Consider the following 12,483-nt stretch of genomic DNA (forward strand, 5'->3'; position numbering starts at 1 on the left):
CCTTTGAAAACCGGCACAAGGCAAAGATGCCCTCTCTCATCACTCCTGTTCAACAGAGTGTGATATACAGATGAATGGAACAGAATAGAAGCCTCAGAAATAACACCTATCGAGGGGTGGAGGGCTGGGGGAGGGATGGCATTAGGAGAAATACCTAATGTAGATAACGAGTTGATGGGTGCAGCAAACCACCATGGCACATGTATACCTATGTAACAAACCTGCACATTCTACACATGTACTCCAGAACTTAAAGTATAATTAAAAAAAAAAAAAGAAAGGTTTGCCTTAGTTAAGGGTCACAATGTAATAAGCAAGAAATAGCAAACTGTTACAAATTTATTATGTAAATAGCAAATAGACTTTCTACAGGATCTTTAGTCATGGAAATGCAATTTCTTTGAGGTAGAAAGGAAAAATGTATTTTCCATTTACATTTGCAAGATAATAAATAACAACCCACATGTAATTACAGAATGAACAAAGACTAAAAAATAGAAATTCTAATGTAATTCTAATTCACAATAATGCTAGAAACCCTACTTTAAGAAGCTGTAGTATTCTTGAAATGTTTACACACCATCAAAATATATATACAAGGGTAGAATCTAACCTAATAAAATTAAAATAAAACTTCTTATACACAAATCATCTATGTATTAGTGACACATCTGAATATCACTATGTATCATTTTCCCAAGCTAATAAATAGGTTTGACTTTAGAAATTTATCATCACAAAAAAGACTATAGTATCAATTATAATTTCATACTCAAACTCCCTCTTTTCAGTCAATAAAATATATACAGAATTGAAAGTATGGTATATAACTGGTAGATCACACATAACAATGCAAAGTACTAAACACCATTTAAGAACAAAGGCGGCTCATGACTAGAAAAAGTAAAAGCAATAGAAAAGTAGTCATTTATAACAAACTAATCTTGAAGCCAACTCAACCAAACACAGTTTTGTTATATGAGCCTTCACTTCATGCTTTGTCAAAGTGTCAAGACTCATGTGAGAGAAGATCTGTTCTGGCTCTTCAGCAACTCACTGGGGAGTCATTTTTGTCTTATGTGGGAGAGGCTCTGAAACCATTATGTTCTATCACTGCCAGAATTGGCTGACTTGTCTAAAGGATCAGGAGCCAAACACATAGAAACAACTATGAAAGAACCTGGGCTCATCAGTCAAAAGACATAGCAAGCCTAAATGGAAATATAATAATACCCTTTGTCTCAGTCTGTTTGGGCTGCTATGGCAAATTACCATAGAAGGGTTAGCTTATAAACAAGAGAAATTTATTTCTCACATTTCTGTAGATCAGGAAGTCCAAGATCAAGGCACCAGGAGATTTGCTGTCTGGTAAGGGCCACTTCCTCAGAGACTGCCATCTTCTCACTGTAACCTCACATGGTGGAATGGGAAAGGGTCTTTCTGTGGTCCTGTTTATAACGGCACCAATCTCATTCATGAGTGTGGAGCTGTAGTGACTTAATCATCTCCCAAAGGCTTCACCTCCTAATATCATCACCTTGAAGACTAAGATATCAACATATGAATTTTGGAGGGACACAAACATTCAGACCATATCCTCCCTCCCGTAGAAGACACAAGGGGAATCTAATCTACAAGGCTACAGACTTCATTTCTGCATTAGATTCATCTATTGCATGTAAAAAACAACAAAAAGGGCAGAGGGGTTAGCCGCAACTGATCTAATCTCATATCGTCTATAATAAGAGCTTACAATCAGTTATGAATATTAGAGACATCCATTAAAAACTATAAAGTTCTCAAAAGCAAGAAAAGCAATGTAATAAATGAGTTATTTTATGGAGAAAAAAAATTCAAGTACATGAAAAAGCCAAAATCCTACACTAATAAAACCTAATGAAAAGAGGAATGATACCTACAATAGGTTTCTTAGGAATATATTGTGATATAAAATATTAAAGTCTACATATTTCTTTGTTAAGAATGGCTAGACACTGAATGTCAGCTATTTTCTGTAGAGAGGGGTTAACAAAGAAATAAATTGTGCTTATTTATTAATTATACCTTCAACATTTAAAGCTAATTACTTTCTTAAAGAAGAGCTTGGCTTGACAATATCCTTAGTAAATGAAGACATTATTTGGATTTCAAAAGGGTATTTGAATTATTTAAGTCTCACATTTTATACCAGGATCAACAAATGTACTCTTACATACAACAGTTTTAAAAGAGGTAAACAAATTTACGTATCAATTAAAACCAGGAATGTCCTAGTGCTTTATTCAAACCTCAAGAAATATTTTTGTGTAGCAAAAAGAAAAAAAAAATCACTGGAAGACAACAATATGACACTTGTAAGTAAAAGGAAAATATCAGGTCTACCTTGATGGAGAATTTATATATGAACTAATATATAACATGAATAGTAAATAGATTACAATGGGTTGGGCACAGTGGCTCACGCCTGCAATTCCAGCACTTTGGGAGGCCAAGGCAGGTGGATCACCTGAGGTCAGGAGTTTGAGACCAGCCTGGCCAACATGGCAAAACCCTGTCTCTACTAAAAATACAAAAATTAACCGGGCGTGGTGGCGGGTGCCTGCAGTCCTAGCTACTTGGGAGGCTGAGGCAGGAGAATTGCCTGAACCCAGGCTGGGGGACGGGGGTTGTAGTGAGCAGAGGTTGCGCCACTGCACTCCAGCCTGGGTGACACTGCGAGACTCCGTCTCAAAAAATAAATAAATAAATTACAATGAACTTCAGGTAGTTTTTGGTACTAGCTAGTAAGATTGGCTACTTTTTTAACTGCAGTGACACAAATTTACAATGCTCTAGGACAGTGTCTCCCCAAATGATGTTATGTAGGCCATTAACAGACAGGCTACTCCTCCTGTAACAAAAGTTCTGAGTTCAAATAAGTTTGGGAAATGCTGACTCCAACAGGTTTCTTGACTGAGTAAGTAATACAGCACTTAACAGGCTAAGGTGTTATGGGCCTCCAAGAACAGGTAAGCAAACTTTGCTAAATATATTTGAGCACAGAATCTTCTCCTCTCTTCCAAAGCAGAGCTTCTTTTCGCATTTCCAGGTACTAATACTCTATGGAACATAATTTGGGAAAGAAACACCACCCTCAAGATAGTCTATATGTTCTACGTTGGATAGAAACATCAATTTACTAGATAAAGATACTGAATCAGCATTAAATAATGTTTGATCTTTAGAAAAAGCAGACTTCTATGGAACTATAATACTAACTGCTATGGACAATTTCTCTTCTAGTGGATTTCACAAAAGAAGTCTGGGCCTTTGCCTTATTAGATCTCATTCTCATTCCCCATCCCACTTCACTCTTGTCTTTGGGGTTCTTGCCGCCCAGGTTTCCTTGCTAAGGCAGAGGATGCAGAGATGCTGAAACGTAAAAAGATCTAGGGAAGCCAGCAGGAGTGTGGCGAAGCAGGATAAACAGGATATTTATCCACAGTGGCTAGAAACCATGTCATTAAAGGAGTAGGTTAGCTAAAGGGAGTCAAAAATTAGTGCCAATAGAACAGAATAAAGTTTCAGGTCAGAAAGGCATGTATGAAACTAACGGTAAGAAGTTAAGTAGATTCAGAATAAGATGGCAGGGAAAGTGTAAACAGTTTGAGACATACTGTTCATCACAGTTAAAAAGCAACATATGGCCGGGTGTGGTGGCTCACACCTGTAATCCCAGCACTTTGGGAGGCTGAGGCAGGCAGATCATGAGGTCAGGAGATTGGCCAACATGGTGAAACCCCGTCTCTACTAAAAATACAAAAATTAGCTGGGCGTGGTGGTGCGTGCCTGTAATCCCAGCTACTTGGGAGGCTGACACAGGAGACTCGATTGAACCAGGGAGTTGGAGGTTGCGGTGAGCCAAGATCATGCCACTGCACTCCAGCCTGATGACAGAGTGAGATCCCATCTCAAAAAAAAAAAAAAAAAGCAACATACTAGGCACAATAAAATACCCTGCATGAGACTACCTTGTGGTAATTTATCCTAGGGTTGTTTGTAACTAGCAAAACTCCTAGCTGGGTATGATGTTGCATGCCTGTTGAGGCTGAGGCAGGACAATGGCGTGAACCCGGGAGGCGGAGCTTGCAGGGAGCTGAGATCGCGCCACTGCACTCCAGCCTGGGTGACAGAGAGAGACTCTGTCTCAAAAAAAAAAAAAAAAAAAAAAAAAATCCTGGGCTCAAGTGATCCTCTTGTCTCAAAAAAAAAAAAAAAAAAAAATTCCTGGGCTCAAGTGATCCTCTTGTCTCAGCCTCCTGAGTAGCTAGGACTACTACCACACCCAGCTAATATTTTCATTTTTTGTAGAGATGGGGTCTACTATGTTGCCCGGGCTGATTTCTATATATTTTCACCAAACATAACGTTTTGTAATTTTTCTAAGCACAAAACAACAATATTGAAATAAAATTCCCTTTAGTTTTAAATTTTTTACTTTGGTAATATTTTACTAAGAAAAGAATTATAGGCTGGGCACTCAGGCCTGTAATCCTAGCATTTGGGAGGTTGAGACAGGAGGACTGCTTGAGGGTAGGAGTTCAAGACCATCCTGGGCAACATGGCAAGACCCCAATCTCTACAAAAAATTTTAAAATGTTTTAAACTTAAAAAAATTTGTCTTAAAGAAAACCTTACTGAGTATTCTTTCTTTTTACTGAGGTAAAATTTCACATAACATAAACTTCACCATTTTAAAGTATGGAATTCAGTGACTTCCAGTATATTCCCAACGTTGTGTAAGAATCACAATTATATAATTCCAGAACATTTTTATCACCCCCAAAAAGAAACAGCATATCCATTAAGCAACAACTCCCCATTCTCCCTTCATCCCAGCCCCTGGCAACCAATAATCTGCTATGTCTATGGATTTGCTTACTCTGGACATTTCATATAAATGAAACTATACAATATATAGCTCTTGGTGTCTGGGTTGTTTCACTTCACATAATGTTCTCAAGGTTCATCCATGTGTGGCCAGTATGGCTGAATAATATTCCCTTATATGGATATAGCACATTTTGTTTATCCATTCATCAGCTGATGGATACGACAGTTATTTCTAATTTTTTGTTATTGTGAATAATGCTGCTATAAACATTCACACACAAGTTTTTGTTTCAACATCTGTTTTCAATTCTCTTGGGTATACACCTAGAAGTGGAACTGCTGGGTCATATGGTAACTTTTTGAGGAACCACCAAAATGTTTTCTATAGTGGCTGTACCATTTTACATTCCCAACAGCAATGGGTGAGGGGTCCAATGTCTCTAAATCCTCACCAATAGTTGTTATTTCCCTTTTGTTATTATTATTACCATTCTAATGGGTGTGAAGTAGTATCTTGTGGTGAGCATCTTTTCATGTGCTTAAAGGTGATTCATATATCTTCTTTGGAAAAATGTCTTTTCTTTTTTTTTTTTTTTAATTTTTTGAGATGGAGTCTCACTCTGTCGCCCAGGCTAGAGCACAGTGGCACAACCTCGGCTCACTGCAACCTCTGCCTCTCAGGTGCAAGCAATTCTCCTGCCTCAGCCTCCCAAGTAGCTGGGATTACAGGCATGCGCCACCACGCCCGGCTAATTTCTGTATTTTTAGTAGAAACGGGATTTCACCATGTTGTCCAGGCTGGTCTTGAACTCCTGACCTTAGGTTGTCTGCCTGCCTCGGCCTCCCAAAGTGCTGGAATTACAGGCGTGAGCCACCATGCCGGGCCGAAAAATGTCTTTTCAAGTCCCTTGCCCGGTTTTTAATGGGGTTTCTTTTTTGTGAATATTCATTTTTAAATCTATTAGGCAATCACCTTTTCTTGAATTCTTCAAGTCTGCAGACTGGTTTTAGCCACATTTTGCTAACGTTTAACATTTCCTCACCCTCCTCTGAATTTACATCTTATAATGCTCTCTAGGACACTGAGGACCAGCTCATGATACCTAATATACCTAAAAGTAGCTTAATCATTAAGTGAAAAAGACAACATTATGCTAATAGACTAATAGGGTCAAAAATAACTTGGTCATTTAAACTAAACCAACATTTTCTGAACACTCCTATATTTAAGGCGCTATATGGGGCTTTGTTTAAATACTTAAGAATCAGACAGAAAATGAGTCTTTAATGTCTTTACAATGGTACTAACTACTCTGTCATTCATTTTGTGTATTCAGTTCTTTGGCAGAAACTTTTTTTTTTGAGACTAGTCGCTCTGTTGCCCAGGCTGTAGTGCTGCGGGGCATCTTGGCCCACTGCAACCTCTGCCTCCCAGCTTCAAGCGATTCTCCTGCCTCAGTCCCCCGAGTACTTGAGATACAGGCGTGCGCCACACACCTGGCTAACTTTTGTATTTTTAGTAGGGATGGGGTTTTGCCATGTTGGTCAGGCTGGTCTCAAACTCGTGGACCTCACATGATCCACCTGCCTCGGCCTCCCAAAGTGCTGGGATTACAGGCGTGAGCCATCACACCCTGCCATCTTCGGCAGAAACTTTTTGTAAATGATCATCAAAGTCTCTGAATCCTAAAACATCAAGCAGTTTGCATTTCAAAACATTTTTATATGATTTAAGTAACAGAAAACAACAGAACATCCTTCTTTTATAAGCACCCTAAAATAGTATGGCACTACTTAATGGCATTCTTCATGAACAAAAGCATACTACATTTACTAACAAAGCATGCATTTTCTGTCTGGAAGGAAGTGTAACAATGCTAATTATGTTTTAAATCCATGAGGCTCATTAAGAGGAATCACATAACTAATATTATAATTTCTCTTCTGAGCTTAGGGTAGGCAGATTATTTTTAAAATAAGATAATTAATTTAAAGATATAACATATTTCTTTAATTCCATATCTAACATTTAACTTTAAAAAATGTTCTTTTAAAAATGAAGGATGCTCAAGTATAAGGAAAACATAAATATGCAAACACATACATAATTTTTATTAGAGTATGTAGCATGATATTACACTGCAGAATTAATAAGCATTCCTATATATAAAAAAAAGCAAGCCACAAAACTCATACTTTCTATTTATTAAAAGTATTAATCACTGGACCACCTATGAGTTCAAATATTTTATCAAACTTTAATTGAAAAATCGTAACAAAGAAAAAAAAAACCTAACAAATGACTTAGGAACAGTACACACTGTATGATCCCAGGTGATGCTGGTGCTGAGGACTCGGGAACCACACTTTGAAAACCACTGTCTTAGATCATGGCAAAGAATCTTTCTATAGAAAGATTATAGAAGTATTAAATAATCTTTCTAGAATATTCAAACATTATCTGAACATGCCTAGAATAGTCCCAGGCTTTGAAAAATTCCTCAAGTTAAACATGAAACAGTGCTCAGGTAATTTCATAAGGGATATATAGATATAGATACATAGAGAACAAAGAGAGAGAAAGAGATCTACGTCTGTCTCTACTCTCTATATATTCTTCTCTGTATATCGATATATCGATAAATATATATATTGGTCCAGTGATCCAGTGGTCCAGTGATTGACACTTTTAATAAATAGAATGTGGCAGGGTGCAGTGGCTCATGCCTACAATCCCAGCACTTTGGGAGGCCGAGGTGGACGGATCACGAGGTCAGGAGTTCGAGACCACCCTGGCCAACACAGTGAAACCTCGTCTCTACTAAAAATACAAAAATTAGCCGGGCATGGTGGCATGTGCCTGTAGTCCCAGCTACTCTGGAGGCTGAGGCAGGAGAATCACTGGAACCCGGGAGGCACAGGTTGGGGCTGAGATCATGCCACTGCACTTCAGCCTGGGCAACAGAGCAAGACTCTCTCTCAAAAATAAATAATAAATAAATGAATAAATAGAACGTATGAGTTTTGTGGCTTGCTTTATTTTTTTATACAGGAGTGCTTATATGATATATATCTATATATCACATATATAGATACATATGTATATATCCCTTATGAATGATATACTTGGGCCCCTGTATATACATTGATATATTTTGATATATATATCTCAAAATACCACTTTAAATCTTTTTATGGAATAAAGCAGACAATCAGTCAATGAGCCCTTAGAGCTGTGGACATATTATATATTTCAACTGACAGGTAGTACATACATTTGTAGTGTATACATTTATACTAACGCTCCAGAAATCTCATGAGATAGAGAAATAAATTCTCCATGTTTCAAAGGTCTCTAATTCCATTATGACTCATCTTTTCAAGACTGTCTCATTTTCTTTATTTCCCTCATTAAACACATTTTAAACGGTACATGTGAAAAGTCAAAAAGGAAAATTCCTGGTTACTATGGTTTTATTAAGAAGTGGGGCCTTTCGGGGGTGATTAAGTTCAGAGGGTGGCATCCTCATGAATGAGATTAGTGCCTTTGTTTTTTTGTTTTGTTTTGTTTTCAGGTGGAGTTTTGCTCTTGTTGCCCAGGCTGGAATGCAAGGGCACGATCTTGGCTCACCGCAACCTCTGCCTCCTGGGTTCAAGCAATTCTCCTGCCTCAGCCTCCCAAGTAGCTGGGATTACAGGCATGTACCACCATGCCCGGCTAATTTTGCATTTTTAGTAGAGATGGGGTTTCTCCATTTTGGTCACGCTGGTCTCAAACTCCCGACCACAGGTGATCTGCCCGCCTCGGCCTCCCAAAGTGCTGGGATTACAGAGATTAGTGCCTTTGTAAAGCAGGCCTAAAGGAGCCTGTTTGTCCCTTCTGCCACGTGAGGCCACCATAAAAAGGCTCCATTTATGATGCAGAGAGCAAGCCCTCACCAGACACCCAATCTGCCAGCACCTTGATCTTGACCCCAAATTTCTGTTGCCTGTAAGTTACCCAGTCCAAAGTGTTTTGTTGGAGTAGCCCAAATGGACTAAGACACCAGGTACCAGGAACAAATGAAAGCCAAAATAATGCAGTGGGCTGATGTATAAAGCCCAGGAGGATTTGAAATTTGGATATAGGCCCTAGAAGCTGGGGGTCTAAACCGCCACTCAAAAACAGATGACGACGCCTTAGGTGTATATATTCGAGGTGTGGAATTAGCCTCCTGCAGAGTCCAGAGCCCTAGGAAGAGCTACTATGTCAGTGAAAACAAGACTAGGAAAACTCTATCAACTGGCCTGGCCTGGGGAGGCAGTAAGGAAGCTTGTTGTATGTCCTGGGATTATGTTGTGTATAGTGTGTAGAACAAAAGCAAAGAGAAAACCTTAAAATCACACACAGAGAGAAAAATTTACCTAGAAAGGCAAGACTATTACACTGATGGCTGACATCATATCAGCAATAACCAAAGCCAGAGAACCACGGAGAAATCTTCAAAGTCCAAAAAAAAAAAAAAAAACCCTTCTAATTCTTTATCAAGCTAAATTATATTTTTTTAAATGAGGGCAAAATAAAGACATTTTCAGGCAACAAGTGAAAAAATTTGCCATTCACAGATAGTTGCTGAAAGAATCACTAAAAGATATACCAAAATAAGGAGTATATGCAAAAAAGCAAAATCATATACGTTAATCCAAATAAGCCCTGACTGTAAAGGAACTAAAATATATAAAGTTGGGGTAGAGTGTGGAGCAGTTAAGTGAAAACAAGGTAGAGCTAAAATAATAGAAAGAAATAGCAGGAGGGAAAGATATGAGGTAAAGAGTTCTAAAGTCCTTGTACTACTCTGGCAGAAGCTGGGAGGACTCGAATATTTAAGTCAAATATGTATGTAAAAATGCAAGCGTAACTACTAAATTAGAAAGAGTATAAGTCATTTTCAAATCATTAGTTCAGGGAGAAAAAAGAAATAAGAAAAATTCAATTAATGTTACACAAGTCAGAAAAGAAGGTGGGGGGAAAGCATGAGACAAAAAACACCACAAGATAGCAGAAATAATTCTAGGCCAGGTGCGGTAGCCCATGCCTATAATCCTAACACTTTGGGAGGCTGAGGAAGGAAGATCACTTGAGCCCAGGAGTTTGAGACCAGCCTGGGCAACACAGTAAACCCTGTCTCTACAAAAAATTTTAAAAACAACCAGGCATGGTGGCTAATTTTTAAAGTTTTGGTAGAGACAGGGTCCCACTATGCCTATGCCTGCAGTCCCAGCTATGTGGGAAGCTGAGGTGAGGGGAGCACTTTAGCATGGGAGATGGAAGCTGCAGTAAGCCATGATCTTACCACTGCACTCCAGCCTGGGTGACAGGGTGAGACCCCAACTCAAAAAATAAATAAATAAATCTAAACATATGAATAAATACATTCATGTAAACAGATTAAACTCTCCTAATGTAAAAAAGATGCTTAGACTAGAAAAGATAATACAGTTAAAGGAAAATAAAAACAGATTCCACAAAAACCTATTTCAATTAGAAAGCTGCTACTGTTTCTCTTAAATAGTTAGAATAGTAAGCAGTATGGTTTTTTTGTTTTGTTTTGTTTTGAGACAGAGTCTCACTCTGTCACACAGGCTGGGGTGCAGTGGCGCAAACTGGGCTCACTGCAACTTCCGCCTCCCAGGTTTAAGTGATTCTCCTGCCTCAGACTCCTGAGTAGCTGGGATTACAGGCATGCACCACCATGCCCAGCTAATTTTTGTATTTTTAGTAGAGACGGCGTTTCACCATGTTGGTCAGGTTGGTCTTGAACTCCTGACCTTGTGATCCACGCCCCCCCCCCTCCCCACCGGCTTCAGCCTCCCAAAATGCTGGGATTACAGGCATGAGCCACTGTGCTCTGCCATGGCAGTGGGTTTAACAATCCAACTGATTGCCCCAAGTGTTCTGAAAACTCTGATTCATGAAGTCATGTAGCAGCAAAGAGAACCAGAATTCCCAGTGCTTTGATACTTGTTCTTTACAGAATCAATGAACTTCTCTGCAATAGAAAATAACCTCATAATCCTCTCCTATTTCTCAAGAGAAGTTCTTGACAAGGCAGTGATTCAAAGCCCTGACTAGGTTAAAATATGACTTTAGAGACCTTAGACAAGACTTCTTTCACGATCTTTGGCAGAGTCTTTGATGCCAATGTAAAAGCAATGATTCATAGTGGCTCGTGGAGCTTCTCCCTTCACCAAAGCAGCAAAACCAGATGTGCTGTCAGGTACTCAATCAGTTTTGCTGGCAAGCCACTTTTTACTGTTTTATGTCTCAATGGTCTTTCCAGTTTCCAAAATGTGTTCACAAAACAGTAATTATTTGATGGCATTAGCATGCTGTTAAACGACAAAAAAGAGAAGCTAGCTTCACTAAGATACATCAGAATTTCATTTGGGCCAGGCAAGGGTGGCTCATGTCTGTAATCCCAACACTTTGGGAGGCCAAGGCAGGCAGATTACCTGAGGTCAGGAGTTCGAAACCAGTCTGGCCAACATGGTGAAACCCTGTCTCTAACAAAAGTACAAAACTTAGCAGGGTGTGGTGGTGCACACCTGTAGTCCCAGCTACTTGGGAGGCTGAGACAGGAGAATCGCTTGAACCCGGGAAGCAGAGGCTGCAGTGAGCTGAGATCACACGACTGGCACTCCAGCCTGAATAACAGAGCAAGACTCTGTCTCAAAAAAAAAAAAAAAAAAAATTTCATTTGGTTACATGCTATACACGTCAAATGTCACAGTTGCCAATTCCTGTAAAACCTTGATTTGGGGTCAGGCGTGGTGGCCCACGCCTGTAATCCCAGCACTTTGGGAGACCAAGGTGGGCGGATCACCTGAGGTCAGCAGTTTGACACCAGCCTGACCAACATGGTGAAACCCCGACTCTACTAAAAATACAAAAAAATTAGCTGGTCGTGGTGACAGGCGCCTGTAGTCCCAGCTACTCAGGAGGCTGAGGCAGGAGAATCGCTTGAACCCGGGAGGCGGAGGTTGCAGTGAGCCAAAATTGCACCACTGCACTCCAGTCTGGGTGACAGAGTGAGACTGTCTCAAAAAATAAAGATAGAAATTAATTAATTAATAAAACCTTGATTTGAGAGACTCCAAGGAAATAAAAAAGTCAACAATTCTAGTGGAGTAATATCATATGTTAGAGGCCTTCATTATTCCCCTGCACCCAACCACAAACCATCCAGAGTTTGGAGGACTTCACCAAGGCCTCTCCAACCATATCACTTCTTTTGCTTGCAAGATTTTCTAAGATAACTTTTGTGGGGGTGCAAATTCAAGTTTAGGTAAGGTTCCCAGCCTTTTCAAATTAAGTCACCTTCTTACCAGATAAAAGGATTCCCAAGGCCCAATAGTTTCTGGCTAGGCACATAAAAGGGTTTCTTCAGCTTTGTTGGCCTCTTGCTTCCATTAATAAAACCCTTGCCAGATAAGAAAAACATGACTTGTGTTTCCTTGCACATTCATTCTTAAGAGTAAGATCAGGCCGGGCATGGCAGCTCACGCCTGTAATCCCAGCACTTTTGGAGGCCGAGGCAGGCAGATCACAAATCAAGGATTTGAGATCAGCCT

The 12,483-nt window shown here is 39.5% G+C and overlaps 1 protein-coding gene across 24 annotated transcripts in view; it reads right to left on the reverse strand.

The window, feature by feature from the left end:
* The window catches only part of CDK19 (cyclin dependent kinase 19), a 205,404-nt gene that overhangs the window by 98,434 nt on the left and 94,487 nt on the right, over positions 1-12,483 (reverse strand). For 2 of the 24 annotated variants that reach the window (XM_063812627.1, XM_054686898.1), the window contains one exon: positions 1,316-1,545. The exons of the other annotated variants lie outside the window; for them this stretch is intronic. In XM_063812627.1, coding sequence (XP_063668697.1) covers positions 1,316-1,477 — 162 coding nt within the window. In that variant the 5' untranslated portion in view covers positions 1,478-1,545. The remainder of the gene's footprint in view (positions 1-1,315; positions 1,546-12,483) is intronic. 24 annotated transcript variants of the gene reach the window in all.

Source organism: Pan troglodytes, chromosome 5 (assembly GCF_028858775.2).
Source record: "Pan troglodytes isolate AG18354 chromosome 5, NHGRI_mPanTro3-v2.0_pri, whole genome shotgun sequence".
In the NCBI taxonomy this organism is placed as follows: Eukaryota; Metazoa; Chordata; class Mammalia; order Primates; family Hominidae; genus Pan; species Pan troglodytes.